The 27,794-nt window shown below is 38.7% G+C and overlaps 2 protein-coding genes across 4 annotated transcripts in view; both read left to right on the top strand.

The window, feature by feature from the left end:
* Positions 1-18,150, top strand: part of prkacb (protein kinase cAMP-activated catalytic subunit beta) — a 54,751-nt gene extending 36,601 nt beyond the window's left edge. For all 3 annotated transcript variants that reach the window (NM_001171196.1, XM_031899710.1, XM_031899711.1), the window contains 8 exon segments: positions 5,425-5,553; positions 7,445-7,543; positions 10,631-10,713; positions 12,773-12,899; positions 13,790-13,885; positions 14,801-14,923; positions 15,372-15,536; positions 15,859-18,150. In NM_001171196.1, coding sequence (NP_001164667.1) covers positions 5,425-5,553; positions 7,445-7,543; positions 10,631-10,713; positions 12,773-12,899; positions 13,790-13,885; positions 14,801-14,923; positions 15,372-15,536; positions 15,859-15,984 — 948 coding nt within the window. In that variant the 3' untranslated portion in view covers positions 15,985-18,150.
* Positions 18,151-20,786: 2,636 nt separating this feature from the next.
* Positions 20,787-27,794, top strand: part of samd13 (sterile alpha motif domain containing 13) — a 28,987-nt gene continuing 21,979 nt past the window's right edge. Inside the window, exon 1 of the mRNA XM_031899800.1 lies at positions 20,787-20,892. The gene's annotated coding sequence lies outside the window, so the exon portion shown is untranslated. The remainder of the gene's footprint in view (positions 20,893-27,794) is intronic.

Genomic DNA, 27,794 nt, shown 5'->3' with positions numbered 1-27,794 from the left:
CTGACAGCAGCACAGACCATGTGCAATTACCTGATCTTAGGGGCCGACTCACAATATATGTAGACTATAAATGTCACAATATAAGGCTAATTGGTAAATAATACAGATTATTAGACATGCAGCTCTGAAATCAGTGCAGTTAGCATCAGAATGTAATAATCAGCATCAGCCTCATTTTCTGCTTGATAATTTGCAACAGCCCCTAAAATAGGCCTCTCAACAGCAGCACAAAATCCAAGATGGGGAGCTCCTGTGACAACTTGGATTATTACTACTATAGAGCCTTTAGGCTGGTGCAGTAAGTTTGGTATATAAGGGTGTAGTTTCCCTTTAAACTAATGTGCTCATTTTATGAAGTTGTTTCTTTTTAATGCATTATTAAATGAGCTTTGTGCATATATGTTTTTAAAAAAAATAAGCAACACAATATGTTGTACTTCTGTGAATGAATTTCAAGAGCTGGAATTTCTCCAGTTACTCGTTGATTATGAAATTGACTCATGCTGGGAACTATGGTTTAAGTACTTTGAAAAGCAATGGCTGATTAACAGTAAGTTAAAATAATCTTTTTCTATGCAACCACATTGTAAGCATCTTAACTGTTTACATGTCGGCCTTGCAAGTTTGTGTTTTATAGGTATAAACTTTCTAAGAACATCAATTCAATGCGGAGGGTTAGTTATATTGGATTATCTCATTTTTTTTTACACAAAATATTGAAAAGAATCTTCTAAAGCTGGCCATAGTTCGTGATTTGCTCTCTTTCTATACCTGATTTGGCCACCCACCAGGGCAGTTTAAGCTGATGATTGGCCCGGGGTCCAACGATTGTATCATTCAGAGGCCCTACAGATACCAATGAGACCTGCATCTGATGGGATTATCAAACATGGCAGTTAGATATCTGACCAATTTTGAACAGATTTCTGTCTAGTAGGTCCTCAATTTGGTTTCAAATTCTTTGTATACAAACATAATGAATTAAAGGACAAGGAAATTCAAAATCTATAAAGCACACTATTAAATAGTAGTACTATTGCTGTGTAAAAACATTATATTTCTGGCTTGCCTAATGAAAGAGTTACAGAGATACACATACTAGAACCTACATACTTGTTGCAGTGAACGGCACCGCCATCTTGTCCAGCATGTCTGAAAAGCACAAGCCACGCCCCCCTTTGATCCCTACACCTATCCCAGTACCTGCCGGCTCCCTGCATCTGCCACCCCCCCCCCCCTCGTATCCCTGTACCTGTCGGCTGGCAAAGCCCCCCCCCCGTCCCGCTCGTATCCATCCCTGGCGGGTCCCCACATCTGCCGTCTGACAAAGCACCCCCGCCGCCCCCCGCCCCGCTCGTATCCTAGTACCTGCAGGCTGCCGAAGCACTGCCCGCCGCCATCACCCCCCCTATCCCAGTACCTGCCGGCTCCCTGCGTCTGCCGGCTGACAAAGCACCGCCCGCCCCCCCCCCACCCCGCTCGTATCCCAGTACCTGCCGGCTCCCTGCATCTGCCGGCTGACAAAGCATTTGTGTATGTACAGCTCCAGAGTCTAACTAAGTTACCCAGGGCCCTATACACTATTACAGTGCTGTCCAACTGGCAGCCCACAATCCCCCTCTGTGTGGCCCCCCACCTGTCTGGCTGCTTTGATGGCTTACCTTTGAGTAAGCTTTAAATGGTATAAGTACTAAGATTAACTGGCCCCCTGCATGGTTCTCAACTCAGATTCAGGCTGTAATCCCCCTGTATTGTTTAAAAATGTAATCCCCTGTGTTGTTCACACCTTTTAATCCCTGCATTTTTCACGCCCTGCTGTGTTCACACCTCAGGCTCAGGCTGTAATCACCCCCATTGTTCACCTGTTCACACCTCAGGCATTGTAGGTAGTGCCTTGACTATGCTGCTTGTGTGTATGGCACACACAGGGAGCATAGGGTAGGCAGATTATGGCACATAGGCAGCATAGGGCAGGGAGAGTATGGCACAAACAGGTAGGGCAGGCAGAGTATGGCATATACAGGCAGCATAGGGCAGGGAGGGTATGGCATACACAGGCAGGGTAGGGCAGGCAGAGCATAGCGCACACACAGGCAGCATAGGGCAGGTAGACTATGGCACACACAGGCAGGTAGGGCAGGCAAAGTATGGTACACACAGGCAGGGTAGGACAGGCAGAGTATGGCACACACAGGGAGCATAGGGTAGGCAGATTATGGCACATAGGCAGCATAGGGCAGGGAGGGTATGGCACATACAGGCAGCATAGGGCAGGGAGGGTATGGCATACACAGGCAGGGTAGGGCAGGCAGAGCATAGCACACACAGGCAGCATAGGGCAGGTAGACTATGGCACACACAGGCAGGGTAGGTCAGGTAGAGTATGGCACACACAGACGGCAAAGGACAGGCAGAGTGCTGCCTGTGTGTGACATACTCTGCCTGCCCTATGCTGCCTGTGGAAGGTGAACCTGGCAGGGGTTTGTTCTGGGAGTTTGTTAGCAGTTGGAAATAGCCATTAAATGGTCCCTAAGGTGTGTAATTATGTGCTGGGGGTTGCTGTGCTATCCACAGGGGAGGAGGAGGCATATGGATTTAAGGGTATATTTTAATATGACATAATATAATTCTTTCACATATGAATTACATTACATTAACATTTATTTATAAAGCGCCAACATATTCCGCGGCGCTGTACAATAAGTGGGTTACATACATTGGACATACGGAGTAACATATAAAGCAATCAATAACCGATACAAGAGGTGAAGAGGGCCCTGCCCAAAAGAGCTTACAATCTACAAGAAAGAGCTTACAATCTACAAGTATGACTGTTGATATCCCCGCAGTAAGAGGATATCATTACCACCATTATGATAAAATAGGTGTGGTTTTAAGTGGGTGTGGTTTGAAAAACTGGCTTCCCTTAGTGGCCCTCCACCATAAATGTATTGGGTCATAGAATGTTTACCATAGATGGGAGGGTTGGAAAAGCAGTCTCAGGTTTCTTCTTGGGGTCTGTAGGTGTGTCTGCAATATTTTGGTAGACACCTATACCCACTAAAAGTCCTGCCCTGGAAATGCCTGTAAAGTAAAAGAGCACAAAATGTTCAAAAACTATCTGGCAGTAAGTGTAACTGAAGTGCTAAATTCTTCTGACAGTGAAAGGGTCAAGAGTCAGAACAGAAATGAATAAACAAATGCTACATGTGATTGCAATGATTTTCTTCAGGCTACCCTGGCTGTAGCAAATGGGGAAGCAAATCTGCTGCACGAACAAGATTTTCTCTAGAAGAAACAGACTGAGTAAACACCAAACAGATCTAGGTGGGAAGAAAGCTTGATTAGCAAATACTGCAAGCAGGGCCTTGGAAGATGTTGTCTGTAAATGTTAATGCCATATGTGTATTTGTATGTACAGCTCCAGAGTTACACTGGGTTACCCAGGGCCCACCGTAACTCCCCACTCCACCCCCACCCACTGCAGGCCTGCACCTTTTGCATGTTCCCCTGATGAAGGCCCCTGTTTTGTTAGGGCCAAAATGCATTAGGACTTTTTATGTGTGCCACTGATAAATTTTAAATAGTTTTCCTACAGAGTGCACTGTTCTTTGCAGTGGAAAAAAAAAACAAATATGGCCGTATGTTCTTGTAGTAATCAGTAAGCAGCAGAGCAGGAGCAGCTGAGGGTGGAGCATGATGGTGGCAGGGCCCAACAAGGTTGGGGACATTCCAACTCTGTACAGTTTTAAACAATTATTTGTCAGAAGACAGTGCCGCTAGCCTAAATTTGAGAACTGATAAGGCTTTCCCTCCCTTTTTTATTTCTTTTGTATTTTAACAGAAACATTTTTACATTTCTTTGGTTAACTAGATCTAGAAAGTGCATAGATAAGGTTGTTCATGCTCTTGGCCTTCAAAGAGATGCTGAGCTAAACCCTCAGAAACTGCTAAAAACAGAAAAAGAATGTAAAATTGTAAGTATTGGAAGAAAAACTGAGGAAGTTTACATCGTTATTTTTTTCCTTAATGTCTGCTACAAATATCCAGCAGACAATCTGGAGAGTATCTAGGAACAGGACTTGTGATGTAAGACAGTGCTCTGTAGGTTATTCAGGAGAATACGTTATAGAAGACCATATAGGTAACCTCTATAGGGATGGGTTCAGAGATGGAGCAGAGGAAATGTGACAGGTGAAAACAGAGGTTTTGCAGCAGCATTTCCTGGAGAGGGATAGGCAAGTAAGGCAGAACTTTAGTGGTTTAGTGGCAAAGGGCTGTATTGTTTAAATATTAAGATGTAACTGGAGAGACACTGCCTCACCCACTGTTCTCTTTTATGAAAGCTTATTATTAAGTCACAATCAAAGACTTACATATTGTCATGGTGGTAATTAGAATCTTCTTTGTCCTGAATTTAGACTTTTATATACTAAACACTCCTGCTTCCTTTTGAAGTCCACACAAGACACCATATTTTTCCATCTCTCTTTTTGTCACAGTTATTTATTTATTTCTTTTCTATATTGACCATTTTGCTTATTTAGATTTCTCCTGTCTCCCCTGTGACACAACTGTTATCCTCCCATTCTTGCTTTGTTGTCATCCTTACCAATTCTGCATTGCAGAAATGTAACTACAGTAGCATAACTGTAACTTTGGTAGTATATGACTACTATGGTAGTAGTGAGCATCTGCTTGGAAAAACACAGCAGCTTTGATGTGTACTAGCCATTTTGTAAATTCAGCAGATTAAAGGGGCTTGTTCACCTTTTTAGAAGTTTACCATATGTTGTCTTTGTTTACCATATGCAATATGCAAGGATTTTGGCAATAAAGAAGTGTGTTTTTTTTTCTTTAAAAAATGTTCCTTGTAAAAATTTCAAATAAAAACACTACTTTTCCACACCACGGCACTTGTGTACCTCACTGAAGCAGTAGGACCTTCTGCTCTACTGTTTTTACCAATGCCCTTTGAGTACCTTCCACTTTTGTGTAGTATTAAACATATTGCCAGCCAATACAGAATCATGGATGCCATGTTAATTATGGCATATCCTGAATGCCATGACATTCCGTTACGAGGGGCACAGGCATGCACAGTAGGGTAGGTACTTGGTTTCCAAGCACACTCTCTTTCTGGAAAAGGGAGTTTTTTTTGTTTTTGTTTTTTTTTGTTTTTCAAGGATCCCTAGTGCCAAAATTCTGTATCAGGGATCTACAAACTACAAACATTTGCCTTTGTAATAGACACATAGAGACTTTTAATATTAATCTGTTATTGAAAATGCTGGGATAGTCAATATTTTACTTATTTTTTTACTACGATCATTCAAACCTTCCTCATTTTAAATTGTGTCCATTAATTTATGGATTTAATATGTAAGTTTAATGCCTTATTTATTTTTGTATTTTCCTCCACAGAATACCGCAAGTCTAGATGATTTTGAGAGAATAAAGACACTTGGAACTGGCTCATTTGGAAGGGTTATGTTAGTGAAACATAAAGGTGCAGAGCAGTATTATGCTATGAAGATACTGGATAAACAGAAGGTAAGTTCTTAAGAGGACCTCAGTAATCAGTTTGTTTTGTGTATATGTGTCTGTGTGCATTGTGTATGACTGTTTTGGTGAAACCACCTGTACTTTCCTTTTCAATTAAATATAATTAAATATCTATTCCCAACAAGACCTGAACTTAAACCTACAAAACTGAAGACCGATAAATAAATACCCACGAGAACTTACTCTCCAAACCTACTGAGTATACCCCCATTTTCTTATCACCTCTTTTACCCTGATGTGTCCCCTCCCCTTCCCCCCCCATCTTTCCCTCTCCTCCCTCTTTATGTTTTTGGTTATATTATATACTTACCTGGCACCGTGGGATACCCCAACAGGTGCACCCTTGTACATCGTTATACTACATGCAAAAAAAAAAACATAAAAAAAAATAAACAATTTCAAGCTGATGTTGAAAAAAAATATATATCTATTCCCAAGTAACCAATGTGCTTGTATGTACAACTGTCTAAGAAATGATTATGCAAGCACAAAAATTAGCTTAAAATAATCCTATGGATTGTTACCAATTTTGCTTTTCACTGGGCAGCCCTTTTTTGACCATACTGACTGACCCTCTAAACATTCCTATGGGATTGTCTCTCCAGACTGAAGATTACATCTTGCATGATGCCTGTTGAAAGGATCCATAATTTTCCCTCACTTTCTGCTCAGTTAAGGTGTTTGCAAATATAGTATCTAGGCCTTCATTCAGCATTTCTCCAGTATGCTCATAACAGATTGAATCCATGGCACCTGTTTTCTCTGTTTAGTATTTGACCAGCCATGTCAATCAACTTTCTACATTCTCCTCAGGACTTTGCTGACCTCTTCAAAAACAGTAGTACAGTAAAACAGTAAAAAAGTAGATTTAATCCAAAAACATATCACTGCTACATTCATAAATTGTTTCATCTTCATTCTTTTCCCATCGGTCACGCTTAAATATCTAGCTACCTCCCGAATGTATAACTGTCATTTTGAATTGAACCTAACAAAAATGGATCTGATGTTGGTAAATCTGGACTTTCTCCTATGTTTCTCTGTTACTACTGATGGCATGCTCATTAACCCTACTCACTAAGCTACCTGTCTGGAGGTAATCTTTGACTTGTCCTTTCTGTAATCACATAAATATTACACCATGCACAAATCTGTTCCTTTTTTTCTCTTACAACCACTGTATACTGCCCTGTTTAATACCCTTAATTAGGGATGCACCAAATCCACTATTTTTGGATTCGTCTGAACCCCAAATCCCTCATGAAAGATTCAGCTGAATAGCAAACAGAATCTGAATTTGCATATGCAAATAAGGTTGTGGAAGAGTTAAAGCATGGCAACATTTTCAACTTCCGTGTTTATGTGACAAAAAGTCAGGTGATTTTAAGGATTTAGATTCGGTTTGGCCAGGCACATGTATTCCTCTAAATCCTGCTGAAAAAGGCCTAATCCCGAACTGAATCCTGGATTTGGAGCATCCCTACCCTTAATATACCATACTTCAAATGCAAGCTCTGTAAGACAGGGACCTTCTTCCACGTGTGTCTGTTAGCACTTGGGCCTGTCACACATAACATTTCTGCTGTATTTCATCTGGCATAGAAATGAATGAAATGATGGTGGTGGCACCATTGTAATTCAGCTGACAGAGAAGTGCTCAATTTCCCTGCCATCCATCGTAGAGAGTCCACCATGTGTCAGTTACATAAATGGAAATGTAAGTGGCAGCACAGGTTATTGAGTGTTTCTCTGCCAGCTGAAATGCTGAACTGGCTAAGAAATGTTGTGTGTATAACTGAATGTTTGCAATAGCATTCAGTATCAGTTGCTCCCCTTGCATTTACTCCTGCAACCATCTGTGTTTCTGTTGTATTTATAGGTGGTGAAGCTGAAACAAATAGAGCATACACTAAATGAAAAGAGGATATTGCAGGCAGTGAACTTTCCTTTCCTTGTCAGGTTGGAATATTCCTTCAAGGTAAGTGGTGCAAGAATACATAAACATTAAGCATGTGTATGTTTTTTGATTCACATTTATGAAGAGTCGGATTTTTTTTCTCTGTTTTTAAGGCTGCTTCTCCTCTTTGGGAACCTTCTAGCACAGAAGTACACATCTTACTTGCCTTTCCAGTTATTCTTAAACTAATTTTAGATCTGGGGCTTCAAGATAGAGTAAAATTTAACTGTATAGGATTTCAGTTGGGGGGAAAACCAGGCAGGCACTCTGGTACTCCAAAAAAAGTATCAAAGCAGCTCAATATTAAAGTAAAAACATTTAAGTTTATTATATCCATACACATAATACCAAAAAAGCCTTACGCGTTTCATACCAAAAAGGGTACTTAGTCATAGGCCATGGGAGCCTATGACTAAGTACCATTTTTCGTATGAAACGCGCAACAAATGTGAATTCCTATATTGGCCCCCAAGCTGAAGGTTCAGGACCCATTACTATTAGGGGTAAGACTTCAACCTCAATTATTTGAGCTGTGCTTCCTGCATTTTTTGAACCTGTTGTGAAGTTCAAGTGTACCTAGGGACCACTGGTAATGGCAGATAAGATACTCTAATAGCTGTGCATTTGGCGTTACTAGACGTACCACTAGGCTGTGGGGTGGGTTGGGGGCTAATATCTAATAATACTGGTGATAATGACATGATCCTATTAATTTTAGGAACAAACATGGGCACTACAGCCATGAGGCAAGTCAAGAATCCCACATCAGATGACAGCGGCCTGTAGGTTACAAGGAGTGCCAATAAGCTGCTCTTGGTAACTGAGAGCTGAGCATCTGGTTATTAAACCAGAATTTTGGTTCTAGAGCAGAGCACTGTAGTGCTCTCTGCATCTTCCAGTCTCTCATGTGACCCCCATTTAAAAGTTGCAAAGAGTTGGAAGAGAATTACAAACATTTTAAAAACTATAAAAGATGAAAATAATGGCTAAGAATAGGACACTCTATAGTATTGTAAAAGTTAACCTAAAGGTGTAAGTAAAACTTTATATAGTGATGAATTCAATTGTAATATACCTCAAGAAAGTATTAAGGCACATCTTATACATAGAGGACAGTATTCAACTGCCCAGTTTCGGTTGTGAATACATTTATTTTGCTTTTCACAGGACATTTCCCATAGACCTCACTCATAGGGGGGAATTCACAAATGTAAAGATGGCCCTTTTTTGGAGTAAAAGTGGTGGCAAAACTAGTGTAAAACTCGTTCTTATTAGCAAACAGAAATCCACCTAAATTCTGACTCAACCACCACTTTTCAGTTTTTGGTAAAAGGAATACAGTTTGCAGACACTTTTTTGAATTTGTCTTTTAAACTGGATTTAAGAAACTATTTTTTCCCGACATTTTCAAAATGAAGTAAAGCTGCTTGATCTCAGATCAATTCTAAGCTTTTCTGTTTTGCATTGTTTCTCCCAATTTTCATTTAACACCTATTGTAGATTATCAGCCTTTTGTCAGGAGCCAAGGTTCCGCGCCATTAACATTTTAGAAACAAGTATATCTTGTATATAAAAAGTTTTACCTCACATTTGCAATATTATGCTAGTTTTAGCATAATGAATGAGGCAATAATAACATTTTGAGTGAATATATTGGATAAAACTTTACTCAAAGGAAAAGTAAAACCTCTTAGGCAAATTTTTAGTTTTAGCAGCACTTCACTGATACTTGCGCCGACTTATCTGTGCCCCAATAGCATGTCCAGGGCTACAGAAATGCTTGACAGCATTGACCACCTTTAGCTGTGCCAATTCTGTTTCCAGCAGCCATTCTGGTGATCAGCAAGCAGCACATGCACATGGGCACCCAAGCTGGGATATTGTGCTACTGTGAATTCAAGGTTGGACTGGCCCAGTAGGAGAGTAGTAGTGTGGTGGAAGAGTAGTGCAGGGGGTGGGCCCTTGATTCACTTCTTCCCATGAGCCCTCAAATACACCAGTCTGACAATGTCTGCATGTTTTGAAAACCATTCTGGCATTTAGAGACCTCAAATGAAGGAAAGATTTGTAGTTTGTAATAGAAAACATTTTGTGATATATCTTATATTATACAAAATTGCAATTTCTTTATTTTTTTTGTATTTAGACTTCTAAATCTTGTTACAGAAGTGGAAATACACAAAAATTTAGAAAACAATTTGAAAGCCCAACTTGTCCTGAGAAAAATGATGTATAGTTTTTCTAGGCAAAGTAAAATTCCCTTTCAGGAAATGACTAGCTAATAAATAATACTGGGTTTGATGGCACACTGACAGATTCAATAAGAGATAAAAACAAATTCATGAAAAAATGTTGGTAAAATGTAATCTAAAAGACAAAATCTGTCTGTTTAAAAGACAAATTCAGAAAAGAGGAGATAGAGATTTGTAAATAAGGTGGGAAATCCGACAAATCTATCTCCACTTTTATTTTGTCTCAATATCGCCACTTTTGTGAATTTTCCCCCGTAGTGTCTAGAAATAAAGCTGTCTGTACACAGGCTGGTAAAAGCTACCAACTCTGTCCATCTGGTAGCTTTTCCAACTCTGTCCCTCAGATGGAGTTGGCAGCTTTTTGACCAAAGTATGGGGCCCATCACTGGACCTGCCAGACTGATATCTGGACGATTTTGAGATTTGAAAATGAAAAAGGTGTGCATTGACTCGTTTATGCTCATGAGATGTATGATTTGATCTTTGGCCCAGCACGTGGGTGGAAAGATTAAATGGTGTCTATTTAGAATGTCTCATCAGGTTCCTTCTATGTCCAAAAAATGCAGTAAGCTGCAGCCTATTCACGTAATGTACAAATTAAAATATAAGCATAAAGGTGTCTTGCATAAAGGTGGTTACATTTTCAATTAAGTAAGTTTCTTTTGTTGTAGCACAGTTTAATAAAGTAGATGCTGGTTGTTGAGACCTGCCTGTAATAAAAAAAAAAAAAAAGTGCAAATATAAAAATGCATTAAAGAATGCTGACTGTGGCTTTAGACATTCTTTATGGTTTGGAAACAGGTGATTTACATTTTTTATTTTCTGTTGCCTAACTTCTGTTTTTGTTTTAATGCAGGATAACTCTAATTTATATATGGTTATGGAATATGTCCCTGGGGGAGAAATGTTTTCACATTTAAGAAGGATTGGCAGGTTCAGGTTCGTATATTGGCTGTAAAATGATGTGTTTGTGTAGTCCGTTCTACATGTCCAGTGTTGCCACTAAAATGTATAACTGGTTAATGACCTTCAAATACATCTTGTTCTTTTAAAAATCAGGTGTATAATGTATTTTTCTTTTAAAAAATGCTGTTATCAGTTCAGTGTGTAATGTCTTTTACCTAAAACAATGTGAAATATTGTCTTAATTAGTGTAGCTGTGTATTTTAACCTGTCTCTAAAGTGTACTTTAGGGAGCTGGGCTGCTGCAAGCTTTCACAGAGAAATGCAGGCATCGACCAGACTTCTGGTGCTTTATAGTATGTGGCTCCCTGCAGTATAGGAACCATAGTACTGACAATAGGATATTTTCACAAGAAAAAGCCTGGGTTTAAGGATTGGCACAGCAGAAATTTACCAACTGCTGGGAATGACAGACGTTATTTGTACACAAAAAGAGGAATGATTGCCAGTGCAGTTTCTACCTTTTAAAGGAGAAGGAAAGGTAAAATAATGGCCCAGTGATGGTATTTACTTACCGGATACCTCCAGGGCCAGTGCTTCTGTTAGAAGAAATTGCCCAGCATAGGGTAAAACACTGGGGCTGCCCCCTTTTGTCTTTCTTCTCTACCCTGGGGCTGACGCATATGCAGTAAAGTGAAAAAGCTGGCTTTATTGTTAAAGTTCAGACATTCCCTTTACTGTGCATGTGCAAAGACGCAAGTAGCAGGAAGAGGATCACTCCATAATGCTCACTAAGAAGAACCTGGGGCAGTTTTCTGTTAACGGGCACCAGTTCGGGTTATTGGGTAAATAAATACAGTCCCTTGGGGGGTTGCGTATCTTTTGGTGCCTCCACGTGGTTCAACCTTTTCTTTACCTTTAAAAATAATTGTTACAAAAATAAGGGGTGTTGGTACGACACTTAGGCCAAAATATGTAAGCAATTGTGTCAAGGCCCCATAATACTTTTAGTTAAAATAACTGTACTACCTTGTACTGTCATAGGGAGCCATTCCTATTGGATGCTTTTTAATTGGTGGGATGATTTTTTTTTTTTTTTTTTTAAATATTGGAGTGTTTTTGAGATTTAGCACTGCCTTATGGGCACGAAAGGTAATAAGGCAAGGAAGTGCGGGGATTGTATATTTTACATACAAAGTAATTTTTGTTTTTATTTTTGGAGTGCTTTCTTCGACCATGTTGCTCTTACCCTTAACATGTAAAATCTATTTTACTGCGGGGTGCCTAACAAGTTGTCTCCCCAGGCTGGTGCTCCTTTTAGGAGAGAACCGCACCAGATTGGGAACAACTGTCTGAGTGCCACACCACCATTTTGCTTCCCTTTCTACCAGCGTCCCAGGTATCCCCTGCATGAATTCCTGTTTGTGTATTTGCAGCAGAGTATACCTGTTGGGATTTACTGTACTATGTATGCACAGAACACCAAGCAATTAAAAAGTAAGGTTAGGAGATGCTGGCACAGTGCTCAGACAGTCTTTCCCCCCCCCCCCCCCCCAAGTGAAAAACTTTACATGCCCTTTAAGCGCCACATGATTAATATACACCTGTAAGTAGGTTCTTGTTCTAAAGGCTGAATGAGACCTAGAACATAACATGATATTGTAGGATATGCGTGCAATGAGGGGCCTTAAACTGGCACATGAGCTTACATATTTTGGTGGTACTCATTTTTGTAAAAATTACTTTGAAAGGCAAACTGCCTTTTTCTACAGTGTGAACGTTTTTGTTCACAGTTTACTACCTTGGTTGGCAACGTTTGGAGTTTATTTGGAGTTGAAATCGCACAGTAACTCACACGTCATTTAATCACTTAGACCAATTGCAGCCAGTTGGGAGTTATATTGGCATAAAAAACGCTGTGTGTACATAAGTCGCATTAAAGTGATCACTGGTTTAGTTACATTTCTCCTGCTGCAATTGCTTTAAGCCAATACTTTTTTTAGAGACTTATTTAATAATCTTGGCTTTGTGAAAATAGTCTGTGGTTAACGCAGCTAAAGTGGCAAATTCAAACACCTGCTGTATTTGTTTGCAGTGAGCCTCACGCGAGATTTTATGCAGCTCAGATAGTGCTGACATTTGAGTACCTCCATTCACTAGACCTTATCTACAGAGATCTCAAACCAGAAAATCTTTTAATTGACCAGCAAGGATACATTCAGGTATGTAGGAATGTACAGGTAATTTGAATAATTCCATAAATGTATACATCACAACTCTTCAATGAAAGGGCATAAGATTACCCCCCCCCCTTCATCATTGGGGCGCCCTTGGCAGGGGGAGCAATGAACCTGGCATAGTTGCTTTAAATGTGTGACAGGCATGGTTGCACATGATCTTCTTCAGGAATAAGATGCAAATGCGCTAAAGGCTAATAGCCAGATGGCACCAATTACAGCACTCTGCATCAATATGAGTGCATCTGATTCATTAGGAGAATGGTATATATTCTGCACACTGGTTGCAGACATTTTTCTTTTCCATATGGTTATGTAGTGCTTATGAGCTAGTTTTTAGTCCAACACTTTATTAAACAGTACATGTTATTGGTTAGTTGTAGGAACTGATATTTTCCAGTGATATTTGTTTTACTGTATTTTTTATTTTACTCTAAACATTGTTTCTCAGGCATCTCTATACAACCTTTAAATAGGGTAAGGGAACATCCATAGATCAATTGAATTTGAACTCAATACTGCGATGACGGTCTTTGCGTTCAGTTTTGCTGACTACATAACCACTATTTCCTAGTCTCCCATCGGCTTTATTCTAGCACTTGCCATCCATTACAGTCACTCACCTCCCCCATAGACACAGAATGTAGCTACATCTAGAAATTATCCTAAGCTTTTTATGCTTGGAAATCATTGCTTTCCTGGAATGGTTGTAATTTAAATCTATAGTTGCAAATCTGCCTTTCTTTGTTAATTATTTCCTGTTGTTCATTAAGGATACTAAAATGATTTCTAATATCCAGTGAGTCCAAAAATAAAACACAATTTGTCTGATGTTTTGTTTTTCATCTTTTACATAACCAATGTTTTTTATGCAGGTCACAGACTTTGGGTTTGCTAAAAGAGTAAAAGGCAGAACTTGGACATTATGTGGAACGCCAGAGTATCTGGCACCAGAAATTATTTTGAGCAAGGTAAGAACTTCTGTAAAAAGGTAATAATAGAAAATTCTTAGATGTGTGTGTAACAGAATTGCTTATTTTTTTGGTGAAAAGGAAAGTAAATAGATTACACAATAATTAGTAAGGCTTTACTTACCCTTCTACCAGTGTCCTAGGCATCCCCTGTGCAAATTCCTGTTTGTGTATATGCAGCATACCTGTTGAGATTTACTGTACTATGTATGCACAGAACGCCAAGCAATTAGAAAGCATATGAGCATGTTATAGTGCTGTGTCCTTGTCCTCTGTCACCCACTTTAGGCTAATACTAGCTGCCGATATCGGTCCCTTAGACCAATTCGGCAGCTAATCGGCCCGTGTATGGGCACTACCGACGGGCCTGCTGACTGATATCTGGCCTGAAATCGGCCAGATATTGATCGGGCAGGTTAAAAAATCTAGTCGGATTGGGGACCGCTTTGGCTCGTTGATACGGTCCCCAAATCGACTTTTGCCTATACCCATATTTATAATTTGATCGTTTGGCCCCAGGGCAGAGATCTATTGCAGGCGACTTGAACTGCTCCATGGGTCCTAACATTCATCCAGAAATGAAATGTACTACATTAGACACTTCTTCTTGTAAAGTATGTGTTTCCCATTCATCTGCATGAGAAAGCTGTCATCATACTCTCTATTTAAGATTACCACTATTGTGACCTAAATTTAAATATGCTATTAGCCTAAGAATGTATACTGTTGTCAATAATTATTACTATGGAAAGATAGATTAAGAGGTGTGTATGCTGTCTAGAGTTTTTACTATGATTATTGCAGTATTTATATTGTTTTGCCTGAAAATGTACTAGTCTGGTTTTTAACAACCTAGCAGCAGGCAGAATGAAACAACTTCATTAGGCTAATGAAATCCATGTTCTTCCATTATAGGGTTATAACAAAGCAGTTGACTGGTGGGCATTAGGAGTTTTAATATATGAAATGGCTGCTGGGTATCCACCATTCTTTGCTGATCAGCCTATTCAGATCTATGAAAAAATTGTTTCAGGAAAGGTGAGTACCTTTAATTTCATTCAGATACTTACTGTGTTATTGCAATGAGTTAATTTACATAGGCATGTCATTTATTCCTGCATTTTAGATGTAACAAAGGTGTTCAATGTACTAAAGAGAGAGCAATTTTCTGAACAAAACATGAATATCTCATGCAGAAATCTGTATATGCTATTGTTTGTAAATAGTAGATCTATATATCATTTTAAAAAATGACAGATTGGCAGAGGAGACAAAAGAAAAAGATGTAAAAAGTTATCTAAGATAATTTTATAATCACAGCATATAGGCATAATAATATATTAAAAGGAGCATCAAATCCACAAAGCAGCTGTGGCCTGGAGTTCTTTGGTGATTAGTCCCCCTACAGATATTGTATTGATATAAGTCATGCCAATTTTCCCAATCCAGCAATCTGGAGCACCCATGTCTTTTTTTCTGCACATAGGTACGGTTTCCTTCCCACTTCAGCTCAGACCTTAAAGACTTGCTAAGGAACTTGCTCCAGGTAGATTTGACCAAACGATATGGGAACTTGAAGAATGGTGTTAATGACATCAAAAACCACAAATGGTTTGCTACAACAGACTGGATAGCAATTTATCAGAGAAAGGTAAGGAATTTTTGTTAGATAATAAATCTATATAAATAATAATAATAAATTATTCACACCAATGAGTGTAGCAGCTACTAATTGCCACATGTGTCTTTCCTTACACATACCTGCAAATATTACTTACTTTAGCATGGGGCCAAAAGACAAGCTGATTATAGAGAGCGCTCAGAACCTGGTAGCATTCTTTAGGATTTCCTATTCCCAGTCTCATTTTATCAGTGCCCCTGAATTAATTGGCCATTCAAATATTAATTGATGATTCATGGAATGTCACAAGAACAGTGTTTTGTATTTATCCATTTTCCCTTTTACAAATCAGGTGGAAGCTCCCTTCATACCAAAGTGCAGAGGGCCTGGAGATACCAGTAACTTTGATGACTATGAAGAAGAAGATATTCGTGTGTCTCTGACAGAAAAATGTGCAAAAGAGTTTGCCGACTTTTAGGATGTGCATGAGGACAAGATGACATCAGGGCTCATATTGGAATCTTTGCACTCTATTAGCAGATGGGGTGGAGCTGAGACCATCTTATGTCACAACAGTTACCTAGTTCCTTCATTCCGCAAGGCTGACTGAGGTCTATTTTGCCATCTTCCATGTGTGCATTTTGCACCAACCCTTTTATCTAGGCACAATTAACCAAGCGATTTGTGCTGTAACACAGAATGCTAGACCACTTTCCTTTTTTTGTCTTTTTTTTTTTTTTTCCTTTTTGTTTACATCTTGTATGTTTTGCCCTCCTCCTCACAGCTGTCTTTTTAAGTATATTTTACCCAACTACACCCCTTTTATTTTGAAAATGTATTATTATTTGTTGGGAGGGGCAGGGGGTACAAGAGAGAGATCTGGGAGTTGCTGCAATTAGGAAAATTTACAATGGAGGAAGTGTTGTTTCTAGTCTCTGCCACTCCATAGGTTTTTGTTTTACATTGTAAATCCTTATTTATGTATGATGGTAAATGTTTCATGTCACAGCTCAAATTGGAACTACTGGCCAATATTATTTTGAGAGGTTTTTATAAAGTAACCTTAACCATGGCCATAATCTCCTAATGGAAATAATTTCAAGAACAAAATTCTTCCTAGAGATTGACCAAAACTGGTTAGAAATCAATTTGAGTGCTACATTTGGCTAGATAGATCCTGTGCCTTGGTTTTCTATTCTTTAACTGTGCTGCCCCTTCCCGCGTGTTCCTTGCTTTGGCAGGACCTAAATGTTGCGTGACCATACTGTACGGCACATAGCACATTTTTTGGTTAAACTTGAGGATTTACAGCTGACGTCTTTCAATTACATAATGCTGACTTTAAAATGTCACACCATATGGGGGGGGGGGGGTTAAATAACATTAAACCTGCTCTTACAGCAGGTTTTGGTCAGTATTTTTTAAATGGAACATAATAAATAAATAAAAAGTGATAAAATCATGATGACTCCTTTACCAGCTCTGCAGTTAAAGCTATATTTTATTTCTGTTTAATAAACATATTGAGATCATAAAGGATGAAAAAAAAAGCTGTTCCTGTCTGAAAAACACATTCGATAAGGAAGCGCAGAGTCATTGCATTGCTAAGGTGATTCTCATTTTCTGTTTGTTCTAAAGAATAAAGGTTCTTGCCAAGTTTTATTCTGGTATACTATATTAGTAATCGGAGAATGAAGTACTGTTACCATGCCTCTGTACAACAACAGTTCTTTGTTCACATGAAAAGTTGATAATGTAAGCAAAAATTGTCACTGCTAGTGTTTTACTCCATGCTTTCTTTTCTTTTTGTTTCTCCTTATTGTATAGCATTGGCTTGAGTTATAATAACCAGCCTTCTACCAGTGAGACAGAATGTACATTCACACTTTCTATCTGGGCTTAGTTGCCTTTTTCTTTAATCACAAACTGACTCAAAACATGGCTGCCACGTGCTAGCTAACAGCACTTTTCCGTGTCAGTGTTTGTTACAAGTCTGTGGCTCTGAACATTTTTTTTTCTTTCAAACCTTCTCCACTATATTTGTACACATCTCTGTATCTATGTACCCTTGTCTTAAAAACAGCACATCTGAACAGTTTAAAATAAACTAGTTGCATTTTATTATCCACTTCCATGCATAAAAGACAATTGTTTTTATTCAAATGATCTGTATTGGTATATAGCCATTGTATTTGTTTAAACGTCAGTGGGAATAGATCGCTGGCACTACTTCCTTTTAATCTGTATGACACTCCTGTAAGAAAAGCCTTTGTAGACATTTTTCAACAGAGTTTAAGATGTACTATCCAACATTCTTGTATGTCTTTAGGTTGTCAAGCATTTTTGCACAACAGCGTGATTAGGAGACTGACGAAGATTGCAGTCTTTATCCATCCTTATTTCCTTGTGCAAGAAAGGTATAAGATACTTTGCTGTAGCAAATTTTATGTAACAAAAAATATATATAAATATATATATACATCACAATAAATTTAAAAGGATTCTTTGTATGAAAATGTTAAAATCTTTTGTATTTCATTTAGACTGAGGATATGCTGTGTATGCTAGCTGTATGCAATCAATTCTATAGTAACTTTGTTGTCGTTTATGAACTTAAAAAGATTTTAATAAATGCTGGAGATCACACTTTGTCATGATTTTAGTTCTCAGTGCCACAGAATGTGGTGTCCCACAATAAAACATTAGCAGTGCTTTCATGTTCTACCTAACAGCTCTATATAGAAGGTATGTATTGAGCTTTCTGTATTCACATATACTGCATGTGGCCTTATTACTATAGTGGAGCGCTTTGTGTAAAAATTTAGACAGTAGATAATCAGTACAGTACGGACAGTAGAAAATCTGCACAGATTCTCTTCATTCACCTTATGTGTATATGGCTTTCAATTTCTGGTATTTAGCGGGTGCCTATCAGCACTGTAGCAGGGAAAACCCTTGCATTATTCAGTTCTTTGTTCATGTTGCAGAGTAATAAAAGTTGATTAAGCATGTTTATGCCCCACAGGCTGCTGTGCCACCAGTTTGCACTGTTAATTTAATATACTTCCATTTAGTCAAACATGGATGAAGAAATATGTGCAACCAACAGAGGCAGCAATACAGCTGCTTTCACACCATGCATAGCAGCAAATGTAATGAAAACATAACATTATTTTATTAAATGCACGACTGTCAAAGTCCAGGCCTCTAGGGGCTCAAGAGACCAGTTATTAGCTTTATCCTTAGTTAAAGACAGTTGATTCAGGCAACATAAGCAAATTAGCAGTGACTGAGCCTGTAGTCAGTGACACACGATAGTAATGATACGTAAAGAGCCTTGAGGTTTGCAGCTGCATAGCTCTGATTTCATTTTACAGAAACAGCACAGTCTGTGTTTATCCTATTCACTAAATAGTATGAGTATGGATATAGGCATAGAATTTTATTAATTTATTTAATGGAATGTTATTCATTTATTTAAGCATCAGGAGCTCAAAAAAAAGCAATCGTTTGAAAGGAAACTCATTCTTAATGGATATCTTCTTTTTTTTTTTTAATGTATTTTTCATTAGAATAAACAATACATTAAACATTGAGAAATAAGCAAATCCCCAATGGGATAATAACGTCCAAGATAATGGATATCTTCTTTAGGCCCTATAGGGGAACCCCAAAAGCAACCGGAAAAAGATTTGTAAAAACAGGTTAGAAATATCACATAGTCCATTTATATGTTGTAATTAGATTTTTCTATTGTAATTTATGGTGTCCTGAATGCTCTGAAGCCTACTTGGTTTTATTGTGGTGATTGTAAGCTTTTAGTCCCTATGCACTTCGAAGATATATAAAGTACAAAGAAATAAGGAGGTTTTTTTACGTGATTCTTAGGGTGCAAGAAACGGTAACACCAAAAAAATGGTAAAACTGGTGTGTTATCTTTGTTTATATATAAACAAAGCTGAAGTAATTTAAGCTTGAAAAAAAGAAGAAAGGGCACAGGTTTCATAGCAGAAAACATAGCTTAGGAAAACCCCACTGTATACTACACAGCTTATCTGCTATTATAACCTGTGCCATTTAGCCTTATTTCAGTTTGGATAGCTGCCCCCATGGCTACACAGCAGCTCCTTTATATAAACAATAGTAGTCTTTCTGAAGCAACACACAATGTTAACCAAGTCCAGTGCAACAGTACATTATATTTTAATTACTTTAAAACACTTTCATTTTTTGATGTATTGGCAATGTCAGACGGGGCATCGACAGTACCTGCCCTTCACTTCTGTTTGAATCACTACGTGTAAAACACCTTACATGCGGCAGTCCCTGGTAATCACTGAAAATGCAGAAGCGATAACATGGGATCACCACATTTAGGCGGAAGTGATGGGGCAGGTATTTTTTGGAGTATCATAATTTGTGGGAGAGGAGACTTCTTGCCTGGCAATGAAGCGTCCCGCCTGACAACGTCCTTACTGTTCCTCTAATGATTTAACAATGTCTTCCTTCCCATTTTAAGGGTCCAGAGATGTTTAGGGGGATGTATGTCTTATAATAAAGTAATTCTGACACTTTTAAAGAAATTGGCTTTTTGTGTTCTCCATGAAGAGCTACTTCTTATTGTGGTTTGTTTTTAATCTTTATTACATTAAAGGAGATTTCTAATTTCACTTCTAGTGGATAGGGCGCCTGACCCCCACTTAAACCGTGCCGCTCCCTCAATCTCCTCCTACAGCCTGCACCACCGCATTCTTTTCTGCTCTGTTTTGCGTGTCACTTGGCGGCCATCTTGCCGGGTGACATCATTGAGAGCGCGCGCCTGACCGTTTCAAGGATTTTTTTTTTTTTTTTTTTTTTAAAGCTTCTGCTTTTTTAAACAAAGCTGTACAGACAGCTTTTTCCTTAAAATGAAACTGTTGGGGCATTAAACAACAATAAAATTAAACAGGAATGAAGTGTACATTGCTTAAGTATTTCAGCAAACACTGTTTAAACTTGCAAGTCTCACTTATAAAATACCTGCAGATCAGATTCAGCGGTGAAAAGGTTAAACTTTCCTGCCTGCAGTCAGAAGAATGTGTTCCAAGAGAGGGAGCAGAGAGCTTTTGTTTACAAAGGCAGAGTTAGTATAGCAACTCCCTATGCTCATTGGAGGATTGACTGTGGGCGTGGTTAAAGAGTTCAATCGTCTGCTGTGTAGAGAAGAGATTCATCTCAAGTGAGCATGCTCATTAAAATGGCATGGAACTGGGCATGTGCACCACGCCAGGCAGACAAGGAGATTCTAAAGGGTGGGGGAGAGGGAGTTGTCCAGCTCTGCAGTGAGAAGAAACATCAAGGGATTATTGCAGCTTCAGTGTTTGCTTCTGAGGGACAGGAGTGGCAGGTATTTAAACAGTGCTGTGAGGCTTTTCTCTGCTAAAATTTTTGGTTGGGGGGTTGACCTGTCCTTTAAACTGTAAATCAGCAGATCTTCCAAACATAAAAACGACATACCGGTACTTATTTCTTAACCCCAAGTTAGCCTTAAACTGTAGCAAAGCAACATTGTAACAAGTATTAACTAGGCAGCTGTGTGAAACACAACATCTTTCCTTCCTCATTTTACTTGCCTAGCCCAGCAAGTCTAGGTAACTCCTTTACTAACCCTGTAGAGCCAGAACCACCTGTATTCATTAGGATCAGTGTTGTGTATTGCTTGTGTGCTCTTACTATGGGAAGAAATTATTCTGGTGCATAAAATCCTCAAACGTATTTGTTCTCCATGGGGCCGATTCATTTAAACACGAGTTCGAATCCCGAATGGGAAAAATTCGGATTGGATACGATAATTTCTGAAGATCGCAAATATCACGAAAATGCTTACGAAAAAATCGTATTAGTCACGATAATATCGTATTGGCGATCCGAAAGTCAAGAAATTTTCGTACCAAACAATTGTAAACAGCGGCAGAGCCTTTCTGAATTTAAGCAAGAATACGCTTGGAGTGCTCAAATGACCGCTCCGAGTGTTCGTGTCTTAATAAATCTCCCCCTATGTATCCACAATAAGGGCTGGCTCACATATTGTTATAACTATAATTAACTATGCCCCACAGCAACATCTTTGTTTTATTCTTTTGTCATTCCCAGAACCTTTCGGAAGCCCTGTTATACAGACACCAATAGTATGCAGGAGGTAGGAAATTGCTTAGAATGCCAGCATGGGCAACTGAGAGCCATGAATGGGCAAATTAAGCAATTAGCAGTAAAGTAGAGAATAGGACACGAGTGTTTAATCATAAAGTGATTCTGCATCAGCAATGGGCTCCATGTTTGACCGAGCACACAAAATAAGATTTCACTAATCTCTTTTAAAGTATAATAAATGTAGCACATTAGGAACAGTCCCCTATAGTGTGTACAGTTATTTGAAAGTAATGCTTAGGTTGAGTATTATGAAACGCTGTAAATGAGGACTAGCTACTGGTAGATCAAGAACAGGGGCAATGTGCCTGGGGCTGTATGTATATTAATATGTGTATGAAAATATCATTTTTTTGCCCCCATAAAAATTTAAACAATTAAAACCTGGGTAAATCACATTACTCCAGAGTGGAAAATAGTAGTTTATCTAAACGTGAGTTAAGCAGGATGGACCTAAAAATATCTTCTTTTTTGATGCTAGCCTGCAATCAGATTGCCCGGGTGCACATTAAGCATGTGATGGTGTCTATCTTTGGACACTGCTTGTTGCTAAGTAACAGGCTCCATTCTCTTTTTCACAGATGTTACTGTGCATATGATAACATAGGGTGGATTTACATTCCCTGTTGTTATTCGTATTGTATTTTATAGACATGAAACATGTTTGTTTAGATTGTTCCTCAAACATTTAGCATAAAGCCTTGTTGGTTCTTGATGGCTACTCAAGGTGAGCACTTCATCATCTGCACTTTTCTAGGATGCTTGCCACTCCGTTTTCTTTCATATCCCCTTAGTAGTGTTCTGTCTAGGAGCTGTAGCTGCATTCTGGTTAAAAACATACAGTACTTCCTTATACTTTGGCTGACGCTGACACCTTTATCTGCTCTCAAACATACACATTTTATCCTATTAGTCACAATACACCTTTAGGGATAACATTTCAGAATATGTGACTATGTAAACTACACACAGGCAACTCCCTGCAGTACATGGCTACCCACAATCTCTATTTAAATGTGGGTTTTTGCCGAACTGCTGCACCTGTCCCTGGCTTAACCTCCATGTACTTTATTAAGTCCTTATGTAATCATTCTAAAGGAAATATAGAGTAGTTGTTTTAGAACATAGAAAAGATCCAACTACTTTAAATGACATTTATTATTACACTGCAAATCGGAGAATCTGCGTTCTTTTGGGTGCAAACATGGACTAATGTGCCACTAGACAATAATATTGGTCCCTTTATGGTCAACAATAATCTATAGAAAGCTATATAGAATTCCATATGTAGATAACAGAGTTGCTAAATTTGCTGATTGTCTACATTTAGAGAATATTTTAGATTGTTATTTGAGCTCTACATAATGCTAATTCATGAGTTCTAACTACAGGGATCTCTGTCCGTTTAATGAGAACTAAACCTAAAATGAATATGAAATACCATATTTTATATACTAAACTGACTGCATTAGCTTAAAGGGGAAGGAAAGTCACTTGGGGGTGCTAAAATGTTAGGCACCCTCAAGTGACTTGAATCGCTTACCTCGTACCCCGGGCTGGTGCCCCTGTTAGGAGAAAACTGCACCAGCCCGGGGCACCTGGGACGATGCGCTTCCGCCTTCGTTTCGATGCGAGTCCGGCGCATGCGTAGTCGCCGACTTCTCTGTTAAAGTTCGGCTTTTCACTCTACTGCGCATGCGCGCTCAGCGAAGAAGGGAGGAGGAGGAAGAAGCAGCGATCGCTACTACCCCGCGCTGGTGCTGTTCTCTCCGTACAGGGGCACCAGCCCGGGGTAGAAGGTAAGCGATTCAAGTCACTTGGGGGTGCCTAACATTTTGGCACCCCCAAGTGACTTAGCTTTTCCTTCTCCTTTAAAGTTTTCGCATCTCTATAGTAGTAATGATATAGGTGTTAACAGTTGTCACATGAGCTCCTCATATTGGATTCGGTTAGAACTGTCCGGGACAGTGCACATGCTCAGTGGGCTCTGAGCAGCTGTTGAGAAGCTGGGCTTAGGGGTCCATGCAAATTATCGAGCAGAAAATGGGGCTACAGGGCTGATTATTACATTTTATGCTAATTGCACTGGTTTTAGAGCTGCCATGTAATGTGAATCTGAATGAATTACTAATCAGCCTTATACTGTTACATTTATATCCTATATATACAGTATATTGTGCGTCGGCCCCTAAGCTCAGTAACTGACAGCAGCACAGAGCATGGGCAGGGAATGAGCAGAAAATAATGGTTATCATAACATTGTGTTTGCATGATGTTTATAATTTTGCTTTGAAAGTATTTGCCCGAAGCTTTTCCATTACCTTTACATTATCTGACTGATCTGAATTTATAGTGAAATTATAAACAGCAAGCAAAGACAATGTTATGATAGATGTAATAAAAGGTTTAATTCCATGTCAGTATCTCTTTAATATGTAGAAGAGTAGGTTTTTAGTGTCAGTATCACTTGCTATAAAAGCAAACAGTTACATTGTAGTTTAGGTTAAAATAAGACAGGTCTGTCTACACTGTAGTTCAACAGTTTGTCCAAGTGAAACCTGCCAAGCCTCTTGTTAACTAGAGCAGTGGGGCATTGGATCAGGGGCATGGGGGGCTCACACAGAGCCAGTTAGGATAAGATTTGAGAGAATGCCCTGAACAAAGTTTGAACCTTCCATGAGGAGAGTGGGGGCATGAACTGCTAATTGCAAAAGAAGTCATTTTTGTGTGATTATACGATTGTTGAGGAATTTGTTGTTGCTCTACAATAAAGTGCTGCGATTACCTGCTTTATGAAAGTTCCCTTAGCATATATCCCTGCAGACAAAATTAGTAAAATTAAAACTTTAGTGACTTATTAAATTGTTTTATCCAATACAAGAGCAATTCACAAAATGAAAAATAAAAGTGGAGATAAATTTGTTGGATTTTCCAACTTTTTTACAAACCTCTATCTCTACTTTTGTGAATTTGTCATTGAGACAGACAGTTTTCAGATTTTGTCTTTTATAAGACATTATAACAACAATATTTTTGTTAATTTGTTTTTAACTCTTATTAAATCTGTCAGTGTGCCATCAAACTGAGTCCCACATCTACATGAGCCTTGCAATAACGAGTTTGCATCTCCTGAAGAGGAATTTCAGTTTGCCTAGGAAAACTATACATCATTTTTTTCAGGGCAAGCTGGGCTTTATAATTTATTCAAATGTTTTGTGTAATTCCACTTCTGCAACAAGATTTAAGGGTCTAACTACCAGAAAAATAAAGAAATGTGTATTTTGCATAATACAGGGATATATATCACAAAAATGTATATGTAGAAATTCAACTGATTAGAAATCTGCATGTTTCATGAATGTGCCAATACAGAATATGTATAGTTTTATGGAGATTTCTGGCTTTTAGGTGTCAAAAACTCAGCACACTACCAAAATGTCAAAGCAGCACCACGGAACAGTAGGTTCACCCCAGGAAACCATATATTTTTGGAAAATACAAATGAGGAATCTGAAAGAGGTAAATCCCACTTGCTAATACAAACTACCTAATTACAAATCTTTCCTTCATTTGAGGTCTCTAAATGAATAGAATAGAATAGTTTTCAAAACATGCAGACAGTGTCAGACTGGTGTATTTGGGGGCTCATGGGAAGAAGTGAATCAAGGGCCCACCCCCTGCACTACTCTGCCAGCACACTACTACTCTACCCCTCACCGAATACCAGTCAACACCATTCCAGCTCCCCCCAACAACATGCCTGGTGAAAAGGGGCCCAACGAGTTTTTTCCCTAGTGCCTTGTGGGGCCAGTCCAACCTTGAATTCACAGTACCCCCATATCCCAGTATGGGTGCCAGAGTGCATATGCTGCTTGCTGATCACCAAGATGGCTGCTGGGAACAGTAGTGACACAGTTAAACATGGTGGACAATGCTGTCAAGCATCTCTGTAGTTCTGGACATGCTATGGGGGCACAGGTAAGTTGGGGCAAGTGTTAGTAAAGTGACCGGCAGGGAGGCTTTACTTTTTTTTTAAATAAAGATTTATACAATATATATTCACTCAAAATATTAATATTGTCTCATTAATTAGGCTACAATTAGCATAATAATGCAAATGTGAGGTAAAACTTATATCCAAAATTGTATAAATTTTTTGTTTAATCAGTGTTTTACTTGTTTCTAAAAATGTAAATGAGGCGTTTAGCACCTATTGTTCTAGGATTAGACAATGAGACATAAAATTGTCCCTCTGACAATAGGCTGCTAGTCCCCATTAACATGCCAATAATCCCCAATAGGGCAACCACAAGAGGTGTGAAATGAAGACTGGGTAAAACAAAGCAAAATAGAAAAGTTTAGAATTGATCAGAGTTACACTGAGCTTTACTCCATTTTGAAAATATTGGGAAAAAATGCCAGGAATATCGTTAAAATGTAATTTAAATGTTGTTTGAAAGTCAATTCACAAAAGTGTCTGTAAACTGTCTTACTTTTTCTAAAAACTAAAAAGTGGAGGCTGAGTTGCAATTTAGGTGAATTTCTGTTTGTTAATATAGAGGAAGGGTTTTACACCAGTTTTGTGTCAAAAAAGGTCCATCTCCACTTCTTTTAATTGTCCCCACTTAGTGAAAAATAAAGTTGGTCCCAAACTTAACAAAAAGTAATACAATTATTTGCACTTAACCCCCCTCTCTAATTTAGCTATAACAGACTGAGCTTAGTAGCAAAGCCCTCTGCTCATAGTAACAAAACCAGTAGCACCACCTAAAACTACTTACAGTCACACTGATGTCTGAAATCATTTATTTAAATAAGCACCTCCAGAAACATAAAAAAAGGCAATTGTTCCCCTTAAATGTGTTGTTACAAGTAGAGAGAAATTTAGTTACATGTGGATAGTTACATTTAACATGTAATGTCATTTGGCCCTGGACCATAAGATTAGAAAGAAACTTCTGTTCCTCTAATTCCAACACTTACCACCTGTATAAAAACAGGTCCCCTACCTGGAAATTATTCTATATTATGGTACCTCTATAGCTGCATTTTTACATTTTCGCTTATAAGTGTAGAAGACTGGAGGTTTACTTACCCTTTATTCAGGCAGTCCTCTAGGATTATCTCCAGCTAAGTGGGTCTTAATTTACAGTTGGGAGGGGCAACTGTTTCCCTATCCTGAGTTAAAATATTTTCTTGGTAGTTCAGTAAACTGGCCAGCGCATGGCATTGTTCTGTTCTATAAAAGGGGAACGTGTGCTCAACCTCTTTCTTTGGATTCCACCTTCCTGGAAGGTGAGTGCAGGTTAGGGCCTGGGCGGAGTTAGGCCCAGTGGGTGAAGATAGTGTGAAGATGGATTTGTAATACTTCACTCCAGGAGTGAAAGATAGTATCAGGTTAGCAAACGATCAGCCTGAAACGCTGGCTAATCATTTAATTAGAAGGATTAGAGACCAGGATGTACCACACTTAGGATAGGGATGCAAGAGTACAGATTTAGGGACTACTGGTGCTGGCCTAGGTTTCGCTTGTGGGGCCTGATACTGAGGATTGGATACTTCTGAGTTGACTAAATCCTCTGTTCAAATATTGAGCCCTGATGGGTAAATGCTTCTGGGTAAATCTGTATGTGAGTAAATGCATAATAATTGTACTGTTTATAAATATGAATAAAGTTATTGTGGGTTTTAAAGAACCACTAGCACCCAACTGAGTTAATCAGCTTATGAGTTATATTTTATTCATAAAGAAAAAAATTAAAAATTATTGGTGACCTTTGTATAAAATACTTACGAAAAAAGCTTTAGCTCCTAGTTGTTCTGTGCTGCAACCAAATACAACTGCAAAAATCCAAAAAGTAGGAAAAAAGCTTCAGCAGATTTACTGCAAAACATTTATTGTGGGTAGTGGTAAAACCCTTCCACTAAGTCCATGAAGGCCTATTCCCAGAGAACAAGAGTTGCATGTTATTGATTTGTGTGGTGAGCAAATTGTTTTCTGGAGCACAAAGCATCTCCATTTAAAGGGATACTGGTATACTTTTTATTTCTAAATCACACTGTTAATATAGCAAATAATTCCCTCTACCATTTAGTAAGTAA

Source organism: Xenopus tropicalis, chromosome 4, assembly GCF_000004195.4.
Source record: "Xenopus tropicalis strain Nigerian chromosome 4, UCB_Xtro_10.0, whole genome shotgun sequence".
In the NCBI taxonomy this organism is placed as follows: domain Eukaryota; kingdom Metazoa; phylum Chordata; class Amphibia; order Anura; family Pipidae; genus Xenopus; species Xenopus tropicalis.
The sequence above is the reverse complement of the archived record's forward strand: the minus strand, read 5'-3'. Positions and strand labels throughout refer to the sequence as shown.